The following is a 23131-nucleotide window of genomic DNA, read 5'->3' on the forward strand; positions in this document are numbered from 1 at the left end:
AACAGATATTGCCAGAAATTACCCTCCATTTACGCTACCTCCAACAGGGTATGAGAGTATCTGTTTTCCTACATCTTTGCCAATGTTTGACATTATCTTTTAGATTATCTTCTGATCACATGGGTGGGAAACGGTATTTTATTGTCAGTTTGCTTCTCTCAGATCTCCATGAGGTTGAGCGTCTTTTCGTATGTTTATTGGCCATTTTGTCTTGTCAATTCAATGTCCTCTGCCTGTTTTTTTATTGTGTTGTCTCATAACTTTGTTTATGATATCTTTAATTGTAACAGACATTTAAAAGATCTTATGGAGTCAGATTTATCTGTCTTTTCCCTTGTGGCCACGGCATTTTGTGTCTTGCTTAAGAGGGCCTTTCCAGGCTTAGAGACATGCTCGGTGTGCTGTAGTCGGGGCTTCTCATCCATTAATGTGCATGTGCTCCCCGGGGCATCTTGTTAAATGGCAAATTCTGATTCAGTAGCCCTGGGGTGGGGCCTGAGAGTCTGAATTTCTAACTATTGTCCAGATGCTTCTGATGCTGCTGGTTCTTGGACCACACTTTGAGCAGCATGTGCCAAGGTCATAGAAAACCTCCTTAGCTTTTCTAAGGAGGTCAGGATTCAGTGGAAGGGTTAGGGGTGATAGCCTTGACCTTGAAGGATCTCTCTGCCTGCAGCTGGCCTTTTTTCTTTTGCTTTTCTCCAAACTCATTTGTCCCATGTCCTTGTGTTGTTATCGCCTTCCCAGAACACAGCCAGTTGTCTGTCATGGTTGGAGGGCCTTGGCTGACTGACCCCCCACCCACTATGGACTCCTGACCGAGGCCCAGGATCCTTAACTCTCCAATCTAGGCTCGCCATGATGTGGGTGCAACAACTTTTCTGACTGTCCAACAGTGAGAGGTCTCCAGCATCAACGTGGGCTGCCTTGTAAAGTAGTGAGCTCCCCATCCCCAGAGGGGTAAAAGCCTAGACTGGAAAACCAGTGGTGAAGGTATTGCAGAAGGGACTCCTGATGTGATGAGGAGGCTGAACTAGATGGCTTCAGAGCTCCCTTCCAAGCCAGAGACTGTATGAATCTTGGAATCCCTTCACAGGAACAAAAGAGCACTCCCGACACCATGACTCCAACAAGGAGACGAGGTGAAGCTGTTTCTGTTATTGTTTCCTTAGGTCAGCTGAAGCTGGCGATTGATGCCCAGGACCGGGTTCTGCTGCTCCACAGTGAGTATGGGGCGGGTCCTCTCGGACATCCAGAGGGTTTTACACTTCACCTGCCCATTTGTCCATGTGTTCAGCCTTCCATCCAGCACACAAATAGTTACCGAGCTTCTGTCCTGGCTCCCATTTCCTGGACTCTTCTGTTTGGCCTAGCAGGCCCTGCCTAGCCCTCCAGCCTCTCTGGCTCTGCTGCTAAAAGCGCCCTCCCCTCCATTCTGTCCCGTTATGTGCACCCCTCTTGAATGCATCATACTGGCTCCTGCCTCTGTGCCTTTACACGCCCTGTTCCTTATGTCTGGAATAGCCAGCCTTCTTTTTGAACTCCTTTTGAAAAATAACTCTCCCTCCCTCTGATTTTGTAAGAAACCAGCCTCCCTTCATCATCATTAAGACTCAGGAAGGAAGGCTCATTTTGCCTTGTGTTTTCCCCTCCAGGAATCACCCCCAGACCCACCTGCCTGGGCTGAGTTTGTCACTTCCTTCTCTGTGTCTCATCACAGCCCTGACTACATGTGTCACCCTGGGCCACACAGGCTCTTTCTTCCCCACCACGCTGGGCATGCAGGGAGGGAAGGGCCACGTACTCCTCACCTCCACTTGGGCCAGGGAGACTGGGTGGGGGCGCATCAGGCCTGGGTCCTGCCCTCCAGAACCTGCCCTCGAAGGGGAGGATGCGCGTCGAACAGTAACTAGGATACCGGGCAGAGCAGACCAGCAGGCGCCTGGGGGCCTCCGGTCCTGGCTTTGAGGGACCCAAGGTGAAGTTCCCAAGGACCAGCAGAGCGGGGTTCTTTGCCCGCCAGAGCCAGACTCCAGCTGTGCAAACAGTTTTTGCAAAATGCGTCTTGGCTTCACCACGCCATTTGTCCTGCACAGTTTGCTTTGGCTTCACCCCAGGCGCAGGCCCTTCATCCCTTCCAGCCTGTTCCCACTCCTTCCTTTGACTGCCCAGCCTCACACCTCCGACTCCGGGAGCTCCGTCTGAGCCAAGCCCTTGTGCTCAATCAGAACTGGACGTAAAGGAAAATAGAAAAGAGGCTTGGCTTCTGAAATCAGCTTCTGAGTTCTGTAGACCTCGGGCAAACGGGCTTGTTTTCATGACCAGAGCTGCACCCCACCTGAACCTATCCCTAGCCTTTATGTGTCATTTTTTTCTTTAGCAAACTTTTGCCGAGCAGTTACTATTTGTCAGGCAGTCTACTGAGCCCTTTAGACACATTATTTCGTTTAACCAACACAGCGACACGGGAAGTGGGTATTATTATCATCATAACCCATTATTATGGCTAACCCATTAAAAAGTGGCAAATTCAGTCTCGGAGAGGTGAAGCAGCTTGCTGTGGCTCACATGGCTGGTAAGTGGTGGGGCTGGGATCCCTGCTTGGGTCTGTCTGCTTCTGGAAGCCAAGCTTTTGCCCACGGCGCAGCTCTCTGTGCAGGGTAAGTCCTCCAGCTTGGCCCCTCCATCCCAGGAGGCAGTCTTGTGTGGTGGAAGGAGCACTGGACTGGGAGTCAAGAGACATCTAAACCCGGCTCTGTTGTTCCATTGATGTGTGACTTTGGGCAAGTTTCTTGCTGACTGTGGGCTCCCCTCATAGCCTCATCTCCCATTGGATGAAGGGTTGGACTCAATACATTTTACATTCTCCACCAGCTGTAACATTCAGGGAATTGAATGCTCCTTATCATGCCTTGGTGACGGTGCTTTCTGAGTGAGGGAGATGGTGGGACCTGAGAGGGGTTAATATCCAAGGGTTGTTATGCAGATTAAGGGCCTGGTAATGATCCTTCCCACCCACCCCAACATTTTAATTCTCTGTTTAGTCATAGAAGGCAAAGGCCTGGTGAGCAGAGAGCCTGGCATCTGTGATCCCTATGTGAAGGTATGTGGTGAGCTGGAGGTGGGAGTGGGTATGGGTGCGATGGGGGGTGGTGAGGGACCACATCACTGGACTGAGTCCCAAGGTCCCAGCACAAATGTGGGCCTGGGGCCATTTGAGGTGGCAGCTGCTGCCTCATCATTTGGTCAGTAGGCATTTATTAGGATTAGGCCCATGAAGAGGCCCCAGGCTAGGATAGACCCCTTCCCTCAGCCTGGCTTGGTCCCTAGGGCTTCCTGCAAGAGCTGGAATCTTATGGGTGATCTTGATCATCCACAGAGGTAGGCACAGTGGCCTGTGGATGGCAGAAATCCCTGGGCAGTCCCAGGCCTACTCATGAAAAGCAAAATCTTCACCCATCCCCTGCCAAAATCTAGAGGCAGGGTGGGCAGGTAGAGTGGGGGGAGTGTCTCTGAGAGCTGAGAGATCCATCTGAGTGGGGCCCTTGCAGTGAAGACAGAGGCCCCATGAGGCGGGGGCCCTACTTCCAGCCAGAGCCAAAGGCCGGGTGCCTCCCACAGTGTGGCATCCAGGATGCCAGGTGCAGGCCCCAGTGTACCCCTCTGCCTTCTTCCCGAAGCCCCCAGGCTGGTCAAAGGCCCCTGTGGGCAAGGTCAGGAGCAGGGCAGGAGCCTGAGGCACGAGGGTGCGAGCGTGGGTCGGGGGCCTTGGCAGAGGCGGCCCTGGAGCCTCTTGTGAAGGGAGCCCTCAGCAGCTGCTGGGAACTTAGAAGAAAGGAGGCCTTGTGCTTTGAGAGAAACTTCTCCGCTTGGAGGAAGAGCAGAGATGGTCAAGTTGTACCCCATCTCTGGCTGGGCCTGTGGCTGCCTTCTTGGAACCCCCCACTATGGTGCCCTGTGCCGCCACCCAGCCCGGGGCTCCCCATTCTTTCCCAGTGTCTGACTGAGGACTCCACTCTGTCCTCTGCCAAGGCTGCTTTGAAGGAGCCCCGGGGAAGCCTTTGTCTTGGAGATGGGCAGCGTCAGGTGATTCCATGGCCCCAAGAGCAGCTAACGCTTTTCTCCAATTCAAGATTTCTTTGATCCCCGAAGATAATCGAATACGCCGTCAGAAGACGCAGACCATTCCAGGCTGCAGAGACCCAGTCTTCCAGGAGCACTTCTTCTTGTAAGAGTCCGGGGCAGCCGAGCCCTTGAGGGGAGAGGGAAGGAGCGTTTATCTGGAAACAGACCTGCTTGCCAAATCTAGAACGAGATCTAAGCAGAAACGCAGTGACTTCTAAAGGATGGCTTTGTTTTCTCATCCACTTGTGTCCTTGCATCCCTGGCGCCTGGCCCGGCAGCGAGGTCCGCAGTGATAAGGGAGCACTTGGCTGGTTCTCAAAACGACAGTGCCCAGCCTGAGGCTGGCAGCCCCTGTGGAGCAGGCGCTTTCCCACTGTGTCCGGGCCAAGCTGCCTGCTTCAGCAGGAGGAATTTTCCAAGCTGAAGGATGTTTTGGCTTCCCACCTGCCTCCTCCCTTTTCAAACTTGCTGAGCTCTCTGAGCCCCGGCTTCCTTATTTGTAGGATGGGGCTAATAATAAGGACCAGCCTCAGAGAGCTGAGGTGTAAATGAGACAGCATAACACAGAGGGTTAGCTATTATTGTTTTGTTGTTATTATTATTTCTTTCCCTCATCCCTGAACTCTGGGACCAATGGGAAGGTAATGGACATTTTGTATTTTCCTATTAGTGAAAGTTAATAATATTTTGGTTTTTTTTCTTAAGACTCAAGATAATTTTGCTTATTGTAGAAAAAGACAAAATCGAGATAAGCAAAAAGAAGAAAAAACACCGGCAGCCCTACTACTCATGGACACGCCTGGTTTTCTTTCTTTTTAGATCTCGAATTTGTGTGGGTGTGTATGTCTGTGTGTGTGTTTACAAAAATGGAACTGTTCTATATTGGGTGGTAACCTCCTTTTTGTCCTCAACAATGTAATGTAAACTCTTTTATGCGTGTAAATACTCACCTCCCACGCTATTTGTGCTCCAGTTTATTTAAGCAGCTCCTTATGGCTGGATGTTTAGGTTATTTCCAAATTTTGTAATTATGACGGACGCCGTGGGTCCGGCCTGGGGCTCAGCCTGACTAACACTCTGACCGTCTGGCTTGCTTTGCAGCCCTGTCCAAGAGGAAGATGAACAGAAGCGCCTTCTGGTCACTGTGTGCAATGGGGCAGGTGACTCCAGGTGAGGGGAGCTGCTGAGCTCGTGGGTGGCAGCCAGGCGGCCAGCACACGGCAGGGGCTCAGTCAGTGCTTGCTGGGTAAATGTGTGGTAGTGGCAACACTGAATTTGAGAGGCTGCCACCCTGCCCCCCGAGGTCCCCGTGTCACCGAGGTGCGTTTGCTGAGTGCATTTGGTGGCCAGTCGGGGATGCCAACCAGCCTGCACGGGATCCTGCTCTCCTTTTAGGAGGGAACACCGGGCACGGCAGGGTGACAAATTACAGTAACAACACGCGCAGGCTCAGTTCCACAGGAATAGAAGCTCCATGGAAAATGGGCCCATTTCAGGGCTGGCCTGGTGGTGTAGTGGTTAAGTTCACGCGATCTGCTTCCACGGCCCAGGGTTTGCAGGTTCAGATCCTGGGCATGGACCTAGCACTGCTCGTCAAGCCATGATCTGGTGGCATCCCACATAAAATAGAGGAAGATTGGCACAGAGGTTAGCTCAGGGCCAATCTTCCTCAGAACACAAACAACAACAAAACAAACAAACAAAAATGGGCTCATTTCTCTCTTAGTTACCACCTACCCAGTGCCTAGCACGTAGATGTTAAGTGAATATTGGTTGAATGAATAAAAGAATGAAATAAGTAATAGGACAGTAAGAGGGAAGGGGGAGAGTTCATCGTGGGCTGACGTGATCAAGGAAGGCTTCATGCAAAAACAGGGATTTTGAACTTGGGGCCGAGATGAAGACTAAGACAAGGAGAGAAGTTTGGAAAGGGCGTTCCAGGCTGCGGCACAGCATGAGCAGAGGCAAGGAGGCAGGAATGTGCATGGGGGACTCAGGCTGCCACGAGGAGGCCGGTTTAGGAGGTGCAGAAGGGTTGTGTAGGAGAATTCAAAGAGGCTGATCTGGCAGGCAGCCTAGGACGTGGGAGGCCAGATGTGGTCATTAGTGATGGTGGCCAGTACAGAGCAGGGGAGGCATGCTGGGGAGGTGAGGGTGGGCCTTGGCTGCTGAGGAAGGGGGCTGAGGGCACTTGACTGATGGCCGTGGCCGGCTGGCAGCAGCAGGAGCTCATTCGGCTGGTGCAGCCCAAGAAATCTGGGAGGGCCTGTGGCCAGTAACATTTGTCGAGCAATCATAGAACCAAGTGGTGACCGCAGAAGCGCCTAGGTGAGTGAAACGCAGCTCAACTCGCCAGCTTAGACCCAGAAAATATTTTTGGCTTTGGTGCTTTTTAGTACCCTCAATTTTATAGCTAGTATGCTTTTTAAAGTTGAGCCTTATTCTACCTTGATAATGAAGGATTTCCTTTTTAATGGAGCATCCACTTTTTATCATGGGCTTTGGGTACTATAGACCTCATTCACTGAGCTGCCATTTCCTGGGTACCAATGTGGCAACTTGTTATAGGTGCTATGGACACCTGGGGTCCCTCAGAGACTATCTGGCTCTCCAGAGGATCACTGATAGAGACTTGAGGGTGTGGGTGAAGAGGAGGACATCACGTTGATCACAAGAGCAACCATTTATTGCGTGTTGTCCACAGGCCAGGGGTGAGCAGTCCATCATCTCATTTAGTTTTTAAAACACCTCTAAGAGGAGTATGTTTTTGTCTTAAGTTTTCAGAAGAGGAAACTGAAGCTAAGAAAGAGAGTCACTTGCCCAAAGTCACGCAGCCAGTGAACATAGAGCCAGGACGGGAGCCCAGGCAGTTAGACCCCAGAGTGGTCACTCTCAACACCATACAGTGCTGCCTCCTGGTGGAAAAGAACAGAAGAAAGAACCAGCAGAGTGCAGAGGGTAGGGCAGACAAGGGGAGGGACCTGCAGACTCTTCGGTGATGCTGGAGGGTCAACTACAAAGCAGGGGCTGAGATAAGATGAAGAGCTTGGCGTAAGACAGCTCGGGTGGTCCTGTGGGTTTTCTCTGGAGTGCGGGTTTTCTCCTAAGGGCCAATGGTTCTCAGTCCTGGGTGGGCATCAGAGTCACCTGGGATGCTTGTGAGGCACGCAGGTTCCCAGGTGCCACATCAGATTGGGTCAATCTGGATCTTCATGGGCAGGGCCTGGGAATCTGCATTTACACAAGTCCTCGGGGTGAACCTCATGGAGCCGGCTTGGTGTTTGGGAATCTGCCAATGGGGAGATACTGGAGGGTGTCGAGCAGGGGAATGACAGATGTGTATTCCAGATCTGTCATTCGGGCAGGTCTCTGGAAGGTCAGGGAGGAACTAGGAGATGCTCGTGGTCCGTGAGAGAGATGGTTTAGGGATAGAGAAGAGAGAACCAGGCCCAGGACATCTTTAGGAGGTTAAATCAATAGTACTTAGTGGTGATTGGGCTGTGGGTGCAGTGGGAGAAGTCCAGATAACTCTTGGGGAGTGCGTGGGGTTCCCAGCTAAGCCAGAGTGTACGGGAGGGAAGGGGAACCAGCTTTGGACACGGTGAGGTGGAGGTGCCTGGAGAGCAGCTGGTGACAGCTGTGTGGGAGGGTTGCCTTCGCTGACCTGGAGCTCAGGAGAGAGAGGGATGTGGGAGCCCTGACCACCGAGGAGGAAATTCTGCGCAGGGGAGACCTGCTCAGGAAGACAGTGAAGGCCAAGGACCAAGGGTCAGGATACCGTCTTTGGAGAGATGGGCACAGGAAGGGAGAGCCCTGAAGGGGACAGAGGAGGAGTGTCAGAGAGACAGGAGGACGTGTGGTGAGCCCACGGGTGGAGGCGAGGAGTGGAGCAGGCGCTATGGGGCAGAGGCCAAGCTGGGGGAGCTGCTGTTCCTTCCACCGCCCTCCGCCCTCCCCGGAGACCAGGCGAGCCGGGCCGGGCAGAGGGCTGCTGGAGAAGCCGCCAGCGAGGCAGCTCCCGGGTTTTGGAAAGGAGAGTGAGGCTGGGGAAAGTGAGTCAGCACCAGCCAGGCAGCGTGACAGAGGCAGTGTCTCCACTTGTTGCCTATTTTGGGAAAGTGAGAGTCCTTATTAAACAAAACACAGTGGAACTCGTGGTCACAGTCCTGACCCAAAGCTCGAGAGGGACAGAGCGGCCTCACACAGACCTGCTTTGGGAACAGATGACCCTGCCCACGCTGCCAGTGCCACAGAGACGGGCTCAGCCGACGGGAGGCGTAGTTTTGGTCGGTCCCTGAACGAGGAGGCCTCTGAGCCGGAGGAGGCAGATGGAGCCATGGCAGGAAACTTCTGCTCTGCTGGACGCGCTCAAATCAAATTGTGCTTCTCTGAAGGACGGACATTCAACTTAGCAACGTGAAGGACAATTACGGAAGGAAGGAAACAAACCTTTATTGAACTCGTCTCTGTGCCAAGCACCTTACATACATTATCTCATTTAATCCTTACAACAACCCCAGAGGTAGGAATTATTATTATCCCTCTCTGAGCGACACTGAGGCTTATGAAGGCTAAAGAACTTGCCTGAGGTTATTTAACAGCTTGTATTTATTAAGCACTTACTGTGTGTGGACATCAATCTCAGCACATTCCGTGCATTATCTAATTTAATCCTCACCACACTATACAAGGTAGATATTATTATTGTTGCTGTTTTACAGGTGACGAAACAGAGGCACAGAGAGGTTAAGTAACTTGCCTGAGGTCACACAGCTAGGATTTGGTGAAAACCAGATGCAAATCCAGGCAGTCTGACACCAAATCTGTGCACCCGTAACCACATTATGGTACACTTGGCTGGCTCACACAGGTGATAATGACTCCAAAGCCATACGCTTTCTGCGTCAGTATATTTGTTCGTCAGGCCTCGGACTGCTTCCCATAGCATTTATCATGTAGTTTTATATGAATCATCCGGCTGAGTATGTGGCAGTTGCATTTTGAAGGTGATGGAAGATAAAAGAGAAGCATGTGTTTCACGAGTTCTCCGGATCCTTCCCGTGATGGCTGTGACCTTGTATTAGAGAAACAAGATGGTTCTGGAAGGGCTGGACGACTTCAGCTCGTCCTGGTGATCACAGTGGGAGCGGAGGAGAGCTGCAGCGCAGTGGATTGTGGCTTCGCTCCCAGTCACTCTGAGGCCGTGGGTGAGTCCCTTCCCCACTCTGCGCCTCAGTTTCCTCGTCTGTAAAATGCAGTGTTCTTTGAGAGTTCTTTCAGCTTTCAGGTTCTATGAGTTTTTAGACATTTTCAAACATATACAAAGGTAGAAAATATCATGTAATAAACCCTCATATACTCAGCCTAGATAATTCATCAATTATCCGTATGTGGCCAATCTTATTTCATTGATGCCCCTGCCCCACTTTCCCCTCCTCCAGTGGATTATTTTAGAGCAAATTCCAGACATCATCTCATCTCATCTATAATATTCTCATCTATAATATATCTCTGAAAGATAGCTTTAAAAAACCAACTACAATGCCCTTATCATGCTTAAAAATTAATCGTACCTCAATATCATTGACTGTGGAACTGAGCTATTTAAAAACTTTTTTGGATGATATAGTGTAATCCAGGTTGAAGCTTCTAGTATCAATCACAGTGTTTTCAGGACTTGTGGCCAGAGAACAATCTTAGAGAGAATTGTAATGTTACACGCCAAGTTAGAAAAAAAAAGAAACACACTCACATATGTTTGAAGAACATAATCTTTTATGCTAATCGTTCCTACCTGTATGGAGAGTCTGCTTGCCATGTGTCACCTACTGTGCTGGGCACCCTAAGTGTCCTCTCTAATCTCTTTCATAAACAGAACCTCAGTGCCAAGTGTAGTGCCATAGCATTAGAAAGCTTGTGGTCAGAGATGGGGACTGAGCCTAAGGAAAGAAAAAAGGAATGGAAAAATATGTCCTCAATTGAAGCCATCAAATTAAGAATAAACTGAGATTAGATGGTGTAATCCTGTAACAGAAATAGTTTAAGGGCCCCGAGACAGAGAACTAAAGCGCATTCCCTCAAAATAATGCATTTTCGTGTGGCAGTGGGTCTCGTAACCCTATACTCAAAAGGAGGCTGAGCCAAGTGCTATTCCGCATGAGTGTTCCATGACGCCTTACCTCTGAGCCTTTGTACTGGCTGTTCCCACTGCCTGAAATGCTCTTCCTTCCATTCTCTCTGGCTTAACTCTTTAGGCCTTCTTCGAGCATCTCAGCCCTAAACTGCCTCTTGCTTCCCCGAGCTTTCAGCATTTGTTGCCTGCCCTGTTCATCTGTCAGTCTTGCCCTGTCTGGTGACATCTCTTGTATTGCTGTCTTGAGCTGCTATTTAAATTCCCACGTGCCTGTCTGTTTCCTTAATGCTGCGGCTCCTTGCCCAGTGCCTGCCGGCCACGGGCATGATGGATTCATCCGTTTATCAAGCCTTCAATGAGTGCCCCAGGCCCTGAGCTCAGGGTTCGGCACTCAGAAGTAACCAAGACTTGACCCCTGGAACTTTCTGCCTAGAGAAATTTCAGACAGTCTCTGAGGTGAGCACTGGTTCCCGAGTTTGTAAGCTGACCGGTATATTGTCATGTACTCAGGGTGCATCTAAAAGAAGTCTTTCTTCCTCTAAAGATTTTTCAAAAGCAGGCTTAGGAAGTAGCTAATCGAAGAACACTTAGAGAGAGGTTCCTGCTTGTAGACGTTAATTGTGACGATTTACTCTGCCTGAATTATCATGAAATCATCGGAGGCCCGTTAGCAGGAAGCAAAGCTCGCTGGAGGCTATGAAACATTTAGCATTCTCTAAGTACCAGGGAATGAGAGCTCCACTTACTCAGGAGCAGGGAGAGGCAACCTTTGTTAGAGCTGAAGCATCCTGCCTGGAGACTTAGAGTTACAGCCATACCCGGGGCGAAAGAAAACCGCAGAGCCAGGCGGGGTGGGCACCTGGATCCCAGCTGGGTTGACAAACAAAGTCAAATCGGTGGTGAGGACTTGGGCACAGTCTTGACAAGGCTTTCCTGGAATGGCGGCTCAGATCAGTGGCTGCCGCTTGTGGTAGTCACTGCCCCTCCCTTAGTGCTGACTTGGCCACTTCCCAGTGGGGAGGAGCATTTGTTTTCAATGATGGGCTGGAAAGGTGGATGTGGAAGGGTCGCTTCACTGGGGTGACCATACTGTTCTCTCTGGGTAGATTATTAATATGGCCTTCTGTGATGGGAGGGGGCAGTGAGGAGGGGGCAGTGGTTGGAGCCCAGGCTACAGGAAGTGGGGACAGGGAGAGAGAGCCGGCCGGAGCAGCAGAGTGAGAGTAGCTGGGGAGGCACGGCCAGGTGCGCCAGTTCTGAGGGTCCTGCATCCCGCCCCTCACTTGGGTTGGCTGCCTGCGAGGAGCCAGTCTTGCTTTGCTTAAGACTGTCAGGTGGTAAACTGCCACTCTTACTGCAGCATCCAAACAAGATGTATTTATAGACCCCTTCTAGACCACTGCTCCTTGACTGGGGCAGGCATGGGCGGGTGCCCTGCAGGACTCCTCGACAGCTTTGTCCAGACATGCATGCCTGGACCCCGTCTTGGACCTACTGGGTCTGGATCCCTGGGAGTGGGCTCTGGGGCACAGGACTTGGACATGCTCTTCAGGGGCTTCTGTGTGCACCCCGGCCTGGAGCCACTGGCCTCGCTCAGGGCCCCCTAGACCAAGTTCCAGGGAGGCACATCTCTGGGGAGTCGAGTGCCCATGCAGTCTTTGCCTTTGATGTTGTGCCTTCTGCAGAATGAGCCAAATCCCTCATCTCTGTGGGTCCCTGAGAAATTAAAGTCCACCATCAGGGTTATGCTCCAGTCTAAATACCACGTTGTTTCTTATTAATAGCTATTAAACCATCCTCCGAAGGGGTCTTAGTTGGGGATGCGCTGAGAGAGAAGAGAACAGAAAAAGCAAAAACGCAACTCTAGTGTTAAGATAAAGACGCGATAGAACAGAAGTACTTTCAAATACATTTATACCATTTTATATTACAAAAGTAGTTCTCGTTCCCTGTGAAAATTTGAAAACATGGAAAACCCAAAGAAGAAAACAAAAACGCCTCTAATCCCACCTACCAGATACAACTGTTGTTACTATTTTCATATTAACAATGAAATTGTGTCTTTCGCGTTAACAACCGTTGTTAACATTTTTGTGGGCATCTTTCTCATTAAACCACAGATTTGTAAACTCCCTTTTCTCTCACAGTAGTGAGATTACTTTTTGCATCTCATTAACATTAGTCTATGCCATCATTATTGAAAGCTGCCAGGTATCAATGAGTCTCTGAATGTTGGGCGTTGACTCGATGATGGATAGGAAATTTTGTGATTCAGGAATTTTGAATCACTCTTAGCCAAGAAGCACCCAACTGAACTCAGGCTATTGCCACAGGGTGACATCCACGAGGTCTGGCAGTGACTCATGCCACTTGCTCAGCTGGCAGCCAGGTCAGGTCGGTCTCAGTGATTTTTGTGTTGGTTTGGACCTTAATCTGAAACTGTCTGAGAACCCCCCAGGTCCTGCCCGAACCCCAGCCAACCTTCTTGAGCTTGAGGTCCCATAACTTTTCTCCTCGGCTGAGCATCACCAACAGATGTGGGAGCTGAAATTCCCTGTGGGGACCAGCTCTTCAGATCTACCCAGCACCAGAACAGTTAAAACCTGCGAGGTAGCACTGAGCTTCTGTGGTTGGTGGAGGGCGTGCCCATGAGACACTACTACTGACTAGGCCTGTGACCTCAGGAAGGGGACCAGCTCTGAGCCTCAGTTTTTTCCTCTGTGAAATGGAGAGAAGTTGGAAGGATCTTGTCCTAGGCCACAGAGTTGGAAGGATCAAATGAGATGACGCAGTGCGTCCAGCCGACCCGTGTCACACTTGATGGTCGACCTCCCGGTGTGGTCCAGTGACGAGGTGCCGACTCAAACCTCTGTTGTTCTTCCAGACAGAGTGGACTCATCGGCTGCATGAGCTTCGGGGTAAAGTCCCTCCTGACTCCGGACAAGGTGGGTCCTACAGAAGGTTCCGGAAGGGCCATCCCACTAGGCCAAGGCTGGGACAGGCAGGGGCCTTTGTCTGGAAGCCCTTGGGCAGGACTTCTGCCTGTGAGATGATGCCCACTGAGACAGATGCCCTGTGACCTGCATAACAATACTGTGTTCTTGTCACCTCTGTGACCAAGGGTTTGAGTCCCCATCTTGGTTCATTCCTGTCAGAGAGCAGTTGGTAGGCCCCAAGTCCTCCCAGGAGGCTCTGGGTCTGGTGTCTGTCATTGAGGACACTGGCAGGTCCCTTGGAGCTTGGAGCACTCCTGGGCCGGCCCTGGAGGAGGAGGGCCAGCTGCTCTCCTGGTCTGCTCCAGGAGTCCTCTCTACGTTCTCCACCAGGCTCATGTTTCTGGGCCTTGCAGGTGCTCAGGGATGAAGCGAGCATCCTCTATGGGGCTTTCCCTCAGGCTGGGCGAGGACTCTGGGATCTAGAGGCCCCTTCCTCTGGGTAGCTGGTGCCTTATCCATCTCTACCCAGAGCTGCACCCCCAAACTGGAGGCTATGGAGCAGGGGAGGGACATGCTCCTTTTACACATCCCTGGAGATGTGCTGGTGGCCTGCTGCATGGAGTTGCCAGGCCATAGAGATACCTTTTATCCTGCATGTGGGTCCCAAATACCTTGTCTTGACTGCAGCCTCAGCTTCATTCCCTCTTGGGAGATGTTCCCCACTGGGGACTGCTCAGGAGCCTCAGGATGCCTACTTTTTGTGCTTTCTATCCCTCCCTCACTCCCTCCCTTTGTTCTGTCGACAAATTTATTGGGCTCCTGCTGTATACCAGGTGCAGTGCTGGGTTTATCACAGAGTCTGCACACAGCCTAGTGGGGGAGGCAGGCATGCCAGTAGCTGGTTGTCCTCTGGGGACGGGAGGCTGCGGGAATGAGAGGGGAGGACCAGCTCTGCCAGAGCATCATGGAGGGCTTCCTGGAGGTGCAGGCATGGCAGCTCCCTTTGGGGCAGGGAGGCTGGTGTGTCTGTCTCCGCAGAGAGGCTGTTCCTGAGGGAGGCTTGCCAGCTGCTGCTTTTTGAGGGGGGTTGGTGGTGGCCTGACCTGTGCCCTCTGCCTCCTCTGAGCATGTCACACCTTCTCTTGTGACAGGAGATCAGCGGCTGGTACTACCTTCTTGGGGAGGACCTGGGCAGGACCAAGCACCTGAAGGTGGCCCGGCGGCGACTGCGGCCCCTGAGAGGTGCGTGCACACCAGCTTCAGCTTCTGCCCGGACATGCTGCTCTGCAACCCCCCACCTCCCCCACCAATGGCTTCCCACCAGCCGCGCTTCCTGCGTAGTATTATCGCCCCTGTGTTTTGTGGCACCTGTCACCTTAGGCTGCAATCAGGCCAAGGGTCCAGGGACTTCTCACATGCACCTGCTAGAATGCAGGCTGCAGGCAGCCTCTTGCTCACAACACCTTTGTTTAAGTGGCTGGACTTTCCTTGGAGAGGGTTGACCCCACGTGGTTCAGCTCCCCCCACCCCTAGCTCATGGAGGGCTGGGCTTCAGGAGCTTCCTGCTGGGCCCCTCCGAGGCTCCGTGGTCTCAGGATCCCCCCAGGCTGCCCTGCTGACCTTGGGGCGCCCACCTCTGTGGACAGGGTGTGTGGGCCCTGCTGCGAGTCCTGAGGCTTGGATTTCGCATCCCCGTCTGCTCTGTCCTCCTCGCCCTCAGGCCTGATTCCTGAGCCACTGCCTGCCTGCCCCGAGCTTGGGCATCCCCACATCCCGGAGGCCAGGAGTGACCTGGGCAGCCACATGGGCCTGGCACCCTAGCCTTGTCCTCTGGGTGGTCTGTGGAACAGACCGTTACATGCCTGCAGAAACCTTCTGACTCTGCTCTGTCACCTTTCAGACCCACTGCTGCGAATGCCAGGAGGTGGGCACGCTGAGAACGGGGAGAAACTCAAGGTAGGTGAGGACAAGCCTGGGCAGGACAGAGTGGACCTGCGCTCTGCTCTGGCTCTGAGCAGCTCCTGGTCAGCCGCTCGGCCCAGGAGACCCCTCAACAGGGCAGCATTTCGTGCCTGCAACTCAGGTTCCCTTGGCACTTGGAAACTCATCAAGTTGTGCGTTTTTAAGGGATTATTTCTCGTGCTTTTTCCGGTTACTCATGCTCAGGCAGGGGTGGGGAGAGAGCCAGGCTCTGGCCCCTGGAAATGGAAGAGTCTGGGTCTTGCTGACTTTCAGTCTCTGGAAGCCGAGTCCTCCCTTTCCCACAGGCCTCCATGGACCCTTGCTTCCCCTGGCTCTGTGTCCGAATTACCTGCTCGGGTGAGGCCCGTGTGGTGCCAGGGAGCACCCATGAATCTGAACCCGAGACCGATGGGTTCTCACTCCATCACGGTTTTAAATCTAGAGGGGAACCTTCACCTGGGGATTTTGGAGAATTGCCCCCAATTCCTTCCCTCTCTGCAGGACCTGGCAGGTGAGCTATGTTTTCTGTCACAACTAAGAGCGGGAGAAGCAGACTGGCAGTGACTGAGTGGCTGCTCTGTGCCCAGTGCTGTTGTTACTGAATTTTGTCCTCACTGCCACCTCTGAGGTGGTCGTTCCTCCCCCATCTCACAGATGAGGGGGATGTGTAAGGTTCAGAGATGTTAGGTCACTCCCTGTGGCCACACAGCCAGCAAGTAGAGGCAGGGTCTGAAGCCCGTCTGGCCACCTCTTAAGTGCCCTGTGCTATGTCCTGCCTGTGGGCTCCTTGAGAAGATAGGATGCTGGTATTTTCCACGACAATATCTAACGTTTAGGTGCATTGGAATCTGTGAAACATTTTCGCTTTCATTGACACCATTCATTCCCTCACTCATTCATTCATTAACTATTGATTGGACATCCGCATGGGCCAGGCCCTGGGTGCTAGGATATAGCCATGAACGATAAAGGGTCCTGCCCTCGTGGAGAGGACAGCCTCCAGCTGTGCTGTCCAGTATGGGAGCCACCAGCCACCTGTGGCTCCTGAGCACTTGAAATGTGGCTGGTGTGACCGAGGACCTGAATTTTAAATTTTATTTAATTTTAACTAATTTTTTTTTTAAAGATTTTATTTTTTTCCTTTTTCTCCCCAAAGCCCCCCAGTACATAGTTGTATATTCTTCGTTGTGGGTCCTTCTAGTTGTGGCATGTGGGACGCTGCCTCAGCGTGGTCTGATGAGCAGTGCCATGTCCGCGCCCAGGATTCGAACCAACGAAACACTGGGCCGCCTGCAGCGGAGTGCGCGAACTTAACCACTCGGCCACGGGGCCAGCCCCTAATTTTAACTAATTTAAAGTGACCCTGCGCATGTGTCTAGTCACTACCATATCGGAGAGCACAGGATTAGAGAAACTTGCCAGGTCTCTGCTTTCTGGGGCTTCCTTAGGAATTTCAAAGCTTTCCTCTAGCCTCAGTGGGCGAGCTGCGAAGACCTTTCTCCCTCCCTGTCCTTGCTGAGCACAGAGAGGACAGTGAGCAGGGGGCCTCGCTGGTGACTTGTGGGAATTATGTAGACATCAACACCGCAGCTTCCTAGGTGGCCTGAGAAAGTCCTGCTTTGTGCTGGATTCTGCACCCGGGCCCTGACCCTGGGGCCCTTGTTCTGAGGCGCACACGGTTTTCCAGGGCTTGTGCACTCAGAGGTGTCCGTGGGACTCAGTGAAGCGGGGGGATCGTCAGAGGCTTGGTTAGAGCAGGGGGAGAGCCCCCAGAGGTCACCTGTTCAACTCTCCCATCATGCACATGGGGAGATGCAGACACAACCTGGGTGACCTGCCCATTGTCATGCAACCAAAGCTGGGCTGTACCAAGGGACACTCTCTGGCATCAAGGATGTGAGTGGCTGGGTGGGTTTCCCCAGGGACTCCAAGGTGGGTGTAAGGGGGCTTGGCTCACCAGGTACTGCTCTACACAGCAGGGAACAAGACCTGAGTTCTGGTCCCAGCTCCACCCTCCCTGCTGTGTGACGTTATCTACTCCAGACCCCTGCTTCTTCATCGGTAGAAGGAGGGGGCTGGATCATCTGGTCTTTGGAAATCGCTTCTCGGTTTATCATCAGCCCCTTAAAGCAACCCACGTACATGCATAAGGAAACTGACTTTAAGTAGCTTCTGAGTGGCAGGCAGGTCCTCAGACTCCAAATGTTTTGTTCCTGTGTCTTGAGATGGAATGTCTATGGGTACAACCCCCAAGGCGTCGGTGGATTTTTAGGCTGGGTTCGTCCCCTGGATTTGCTCCCGGGGACGCTGGGATTTGCAGGGGGAGGCGGTGTTGTTACCGAGCAGCAGTGTTTTCTGCCTGGGTTCCCCTCCAGCCAGGGCTGTTTGTGAGAACATTGGAATCACCAAGTGGCCCCTGGCGGAGAATGCAGCCAGAACAAAGGCGCCCTCTCCCCGCCAGGGGCCGGGGGAATACTAACTAGTTGACAGGAATTTTAATATAAAACTCTCCCTCTTCCTTGTCATTCGGAGGTTTCAGGAAGCCTTCGGGCTTATCGTGCAGCGGCACACAGCACAGACAGGGCCTGGGGAGGTGAGAGGTGATTTCCTGCCATTCTTCTGCGGGGCGGGCTTCCCAGGGCGGTCATGCCAGGCTGACGGGGCGCAGTGCGGGCTCCCACTGCTGGGGGGAGAGCTGGGCTTTCATGGGGCGGCAGCCGAGGCAGGACCCGCAGCCATGAACCGCTTCAATGGGCTCTGCAAGGTGTGCTCGGAGCGCCGCTACCGCCAGGTGGGTGCTTGGCCCCATGGGGGGGGTTCGTGGGTGTCACTGGGGGGTCGGGGATGGGGGCTTCCCCAAGCAGGGCTTCTCTCCCACAGGCCCTCCTTGCCCCCTCCTGCTCCTTGCAGGGTCATTTTGCTCTCAGGGGAGGATAGAGGCAGGAGCAGGACCCGAGGTCCAGCCTTTACCCCTGCCCAGGGCTACATTGTCCTAACCGCTGACTGGGTAGTATCCTGGGTGAGGTTGTTCAGTGGATTTTCTGTTATTTTTATTTCGGGGGAGCGTAACTTACCAAAAGTATCCCAAGCCTGCAATTGAAAATGGCTAGGTTGCTGAGCAGCTGGGTTTGTGTCTTTTGCTAACTTTCCCTACTTCCGATGGGACGGCAGTGTCCGTCCTGCGTGTGTGTAAGTGATCATGAGTGTTTTTGCTTGTGTGTGAGAGAGCATGTTTCTGTGTAATGTACACATGCATGGTTTTCCTCCCCTTAGCCGTGATGCTGTGAGGCAGTCCCCAAACCCTCTGATTCTGAAGCCCAGCTTCACCGAGAGGGTCTGACCTCTCAGCCGTCCATCTCAGGGTGTAGGGCAGAGTGGGAGTGATGGCTCATTAGCCCCTGAGCCTCTTCTGGAACTGTGATGGGTATTTTTTCTTGTAAAAAGAGACCTGGGGTCACGGAGGATGAAGGCAAGCCGTGTCCAGATTCTGGAAGGGACGAGCTGGAAGGGAGCTCAGGAATGGTTCTGCTTTTTAAAATATAGAAAACTCCCTCTGTGTTTTAATGACCAGACTGGAATCTGAGTCCTGACTCCTTTGGATGGCCTTAGGTCCCAGGGAGATAGATGCCCAGGGGGGCTTCCTGCTCCGTGGCCCTGCTGCTGAGGGACCCGCCTAGTTTGCCTCCTGTCCCCTGAGTTCTCAACTCCCACCCTGCATGGTCCCACCCTGCGTGGCCCTGCTCTGCCCACCTCACCCTCCTGGAACTGGGCAGAGCGCCCCTGCGACACCAGCAACTGGGTGGCCGAGTGGTGAGGCGGAGAGGGTACTGGATTGGAGGTGAAGTCCTTGGTCACCTTGGGACTACGGGCCAGAAGACCAGGGCACCCTGGCAGTTAGAGTAGGGCCAGGCATGAGTGCAGGCTGGGCCTGGGGCTCTGGGGCTCAAGTTCAAGGCGGATCCTGTGCTAGAAACCAGCGCCGGGTTGTGAGCACCAGCTTTTAGCCGACCTGGGCTCCAATCCTGCTCTGCCTTTCTTCAGCTGCGGCTCTTGAGCACGACATGACCTCCCTGAGCCTCAGTCTCCCTGTCTGTGGAATAGGGATGATAATGTCCAGTGATGATCCTGGGAGAGTCGATGGAGTGCTGTGGATAGAGTGTCTGGCACAGAGCCCGTATGTACCTGTCGGAAGTATTCAGTAAGTGGAGGCAGTGGGAGATTGAGGTCTGGCATGACAGAGCATCAGAAACCAGGCTGGAGGGCAGAAGTGAGATGAGGGCACGGGTGAGATCTGGGAGCAGTGGCAGTTCCTGCCCTGAACAGGAAAGAGCAAGAGTCACCCCCAGGAAGGAGGGCCTCTGCCAGGAGCCACTGAGGTCCCCAAGTCAGGGCAGGGCTGCTCCCCTCCCCTCCTGACCCCAAGGCCCAAGGTCAGAGAGGAGGACTGAGAGCAAGGGGCTGCCACTTACTCACTTGGGGCCTCAGTTTCCTTCTCTGTGTAATGGGCAGCTAAAACTAGCCCTGCATTCCCCTCCGGGCTGCAACCATGGTCCGGTTCTTTGGACACTGTCCCCTCGACGTGGTTAGTGCTCACGACGGACAGAGTGAATTCTGCTTCCTTCACGCAGTCGCAGCCCCCTCACACTGAGCCAGGAGAGGAGCTTGCTTCCCGACACCCTCTCCGCTTCCCTCCTTCCTGGCCGCCAGCTGGGTTGGACTGCTGTCTGGGCTGGCTCTTCTTAGGCTGGTGCCCAGGAAGGTGAGGGGCTTCCAGTCCACTCCTACCTGGATGAGGGGATCAGGGTGTCAGGGAAGCTGTTCTCTCTAGATTCACTCTGGGACTCATCCCCAAACTCTTGGCCCTTGGCCCATGGGTGCTGGGACCTGTTTCCAGAGCCGGCGCCCGGGCAGGAGAGGCTGTGGCCCTTGGTGGGGAAGGATTGGGGAAGTGCCGGCAAGGTTTGGAGTCCCAGCTTCTGCTTGGCTTGAGGGTGGGGTTGTGGGGCCTCCTGAAGTGCCTGCTGGTCGCACGGGGTGGACCAGGCTCCTGACCTCTTCCCTCAGCCTCAGCCTGGACTTGCCGCGCTCACCCTAGAGTTTGTTTTTCTTTCTTTCTTTCCATTTTTTTCTCTTCCTGTCTTAGCTGTGTGTTTTCCCAGAATTCTTATGGGAACGGGGTATTTTCCTGCCCCCTCCCCCTTCCCCTTGTCTGTCAGGTTTCCTGTTTTACAAACTCACTTTGAATCCAGGCCCAGGGCTGGTGGGAAGCAGAGCTGCAGGGGCGTCCCCGGCAGTTTCTAAGGCCTCAGGCAACCTGCGCCCCCCAGGCCTCCCCTTCCTCGTGCCTGGCCTTTGACACAGCTGGCAGGGGAAGGCCAGGTGCCCAGCCGTGAAGAGACAACCCTTAAAGGAAGGAGCCAGAAGTCTCCTGACCGGGCCTGGACTTTTTCCAGGCTTGCTGAGCTGGCTTTTCTCACCCTGCCTGGGACCCCGTCCCCCAGGGCCCACTCGACGCCCACTTCTTCTGGGGAGTCCCTTTCCTGACTTTCGCTCCCTGAGGGCTGTTGCTCTTGTATACCCGCTCTCAGCAGCCTGGAGTCGCTCTTTGGGTAGGCGGGGCCTGGGCCTCCTGCACCCCACCGGAAGCCTACCTGGGGCACGTGGAGGGGGAGCACAGCAAGGCTGAACTGAAGGAGCCAGCAGGCCGCACCGCACCAGGCGGCTTCCGGCGGCTGCTGGGACGCTGCCGGGCAGTCCTCATTGCCTTAGCGTATGCTGACTTCCCACTGTGCCCTGAGCCTGCTGTCCAAAGTCGAGCCCATGGGACTGTTCCCAACACCGTCCTCGTGTTTTCTTCTAACACTTGTCATGTTCTGCTTTGCGTCGGAGAGATGTGCCTATCCTCGTGCCCTCTGGCATCCAGAGACTGAGGCCTCATGCTTCGGTCCCTCAGCAGGTAGTAGGAGCTTAATAATTGCTAGTCGCTTTGAAAAGAGCATCCAGGTGGCAGGACCCTTTCAGGGGACGTCTGAAAGTAGGGGCTGTGGACCTGCCGTGCACACGGGCCTTGGCGGGTACAGTGAGGTCAGCGGCGAGACCTATCTGTGTCATCACCTGCCCTCTCGCCTGGCAGCCCTCACTGGATGCCTTGAGGCCCTGGCGATGGGCTGCCCTGAGGACCCCAGCCCTTGTCCCCTGGCCCTTGGCCTGAGGTTGTGAGTGTGTGTGTCCCTGTGCCCTGGGAGGGCAGCAGTCAGGTCGGCTTCGTCTCTGGGCCCTGAGCACAGGTCCTCGCACCTCCTTTTCATGGGGGAGAGGAGGAAGGGACTGAGCAGGCGGAGGACCACAGATGACATGGAGATGGGCAGGTCCGGACACCCTTTGATAAAGGGCTGGGCTGTATGTCACCTGGGGCCAAGGAAGGCGAGTTCGCCCTTCCAAGGCTCTGTCTGTCCTGGGCCCTCCCGCCTCAGCCTAGGTCTGCCTCCTGAGCTCCCAGCCTTCCTGCTTGGCCCACAACCCCGCGCTCGAGATGCCTACGCCGAGACAGGGACGGTGAGGGGCTGGCCAGCCTCCTTCTTGGCTCTAGCTCCCTCGCAGAGGAAGGTGGCCCTGGGTTGGGAGCTGTGGGCTTCCCAACCTGGCACAGAGGCAGCAGCCTCCTGGTTTCTGGGAGTGACTGGCAGGGCTGTGTCCTAGATCACCATCCCGAGGGGGAAGGATGGCTTCGGCTTCACCATCTGCTGCGACTCTCCGGTCCGCGTCCAGGCTGTGGATTCCGGTAAGTGTGTGTCTTGGCTGATGCCGGCCCCACGCGCCCACCCTGCCCCTGGGCTTTGCAAACAAGACGTTGGAACTGGAAGGGGCTCCCTAAATGGGAGCAAAGCATCCCGGTTTTTCAAAACACAAAGAATAATATTTTTAAATGACCACAGATGAAACTGGAGGTTTGTGAAAATATACCCACTCTTTTTCTTTTTTTGTCTTTATCAAAATGAAAATAGATTTTTATATTTTGTTTCCCAATCGTTTCAAACAGGAGCTAAACCTATATTTTCAGTCATGGCTGCATGGGAAAATGAGAGTCATTTGTGAGCTCTATTTGGAATCGGTATTTTATCCTATTCCAAGCTTGATTAGCACTTAAAAATAGCCGTTCCCTCCCTATTTTTCACAAAGAAAAGACTTCGCCTAATCACAGAGTGAGCATCTTAAGAGGAGGAGCCAGGACTTGGTGATCTGGGTGTCTCCTGTGCCTGCAGGAGGTTGGCCCTCAATGAATGGTGTTGGAGGAATGAATGAAGTGTGTGAGCCTGGCAACAAGGAAGGGTTCTCAAGGGGCTGGGAGGCCTGGGGAGGTGGGGGACAGCAGAGATATGAACTGGCACTGGGGTGAGCAGGCAGGGAGGAGATGAGGGCAAAGGGGTGTCTCCCTTCAAGGCCCTGAGAGCCACCAAGGTTGGCACCTCATTTCACAGATGAAGAAACAGAGGGGCAGTCCTGGTCTGAGGTGATCGTGGAAGCAAAGGACCCCAGGTCCTTTGAGGGGGTCATGGGCTTCAAGGAGCCCTTCAGTGGCTTTTCTTTGTCCCTGCAGGGGGCCCAGCAGAGCGGGCAGGACTACAGCAACTGGACACAGTGCTGCAGCTGAACGAGAGACCCGTGGAACATTGGAAATGCGTGGAGCTGGCCCACGAGATCCGGTGACCAAGGGCAGCGGGTGGCCTGGGGCCTCAGGCAATGGCATGCCTCCCTTCCCCAGCCCTGGGCACACTGTCTCAGCCCTCCCTCCTTTGTCCAGCTGTGAGCAATTCACATTGCGTCTCAGGGAATCAGTTTCTTGGCCTGAAAATGGAAGGTTCAGGCTCAGAGCAGTTTCGGATCACAGAGCACACACAGTGGGCAAGAAGGTCTCAAATAGACCCTACGGTTCATGGCGCGGCTCCAGGGGCCGCTTTCTACTTTTGCTAATTAT

At 53.6% G+C, this 23131-nt stretch overlaps 1 protein-coding gene across 11 annotated transcripts in view; it reads left to right on the forward strand.

Moving 5' to 3' along the window:
• Positions 1-23131, forward strand: part of RGS3 (regulator of G protein signaling 3) — a 132277-nt gene that overhangs the window by 26014 nt on the left and 83132 nt on the right. For 6 of the 11 annotated variants that reach the window (XM_070251161.1, XM_070251162.1, XM_070251160.1 and 3 more), the window contains 9 exons: positions 1173-1223; positions 3045-3103; positions 4134-4228; positions 5227-5295; positions 13143-13203; positions 14346-14436; positions 15095-15150; positions 21856-21937; positions 22754-22859. In XM_070251161.1, the coding sequence (XP_070107262.1) occupies positions 1173-1223; positions 3045-3103; positions 4134-4228; positions 5227-5295; positions 13143-13203; positions 14346-14436; positions 15095-15150; positions 21856-21937; positions 22754-22859 (670 nt within the window). Of the gene's footprint in view, positions 1-1172; positions 1224-3044; positions 3104-4032; positions 4229-5226; positions 5296-8281; positions 9333-13142; positions 13204-14345; positions 14437-15094; positions 15151-17506; positions 17948-21855; positions 21938-22753; positions 22860-23131 lie in introns of those variants that run through there. The other 5 variants (XM_023628694.2, XM_070251163.1, XM_023628698.2 and 2 more) reach the window with 5 other exon arrangements.

The sequence above is a fragment of the Equus caballus genome, chromosome 25, assembly GCF_041296265.1.
Source record: "Equus caballus isolate H_3958 breed thoroughbred chromosome 25, TB-T2T, whole genome shotgun sequence".
NCBI classification, from domain to species: domain Eukaryota; kingdom Metazoa; phylum Chordata; class Mammalia; order Perissodactyla; family Equidae; genus Equus; species Equus caballus.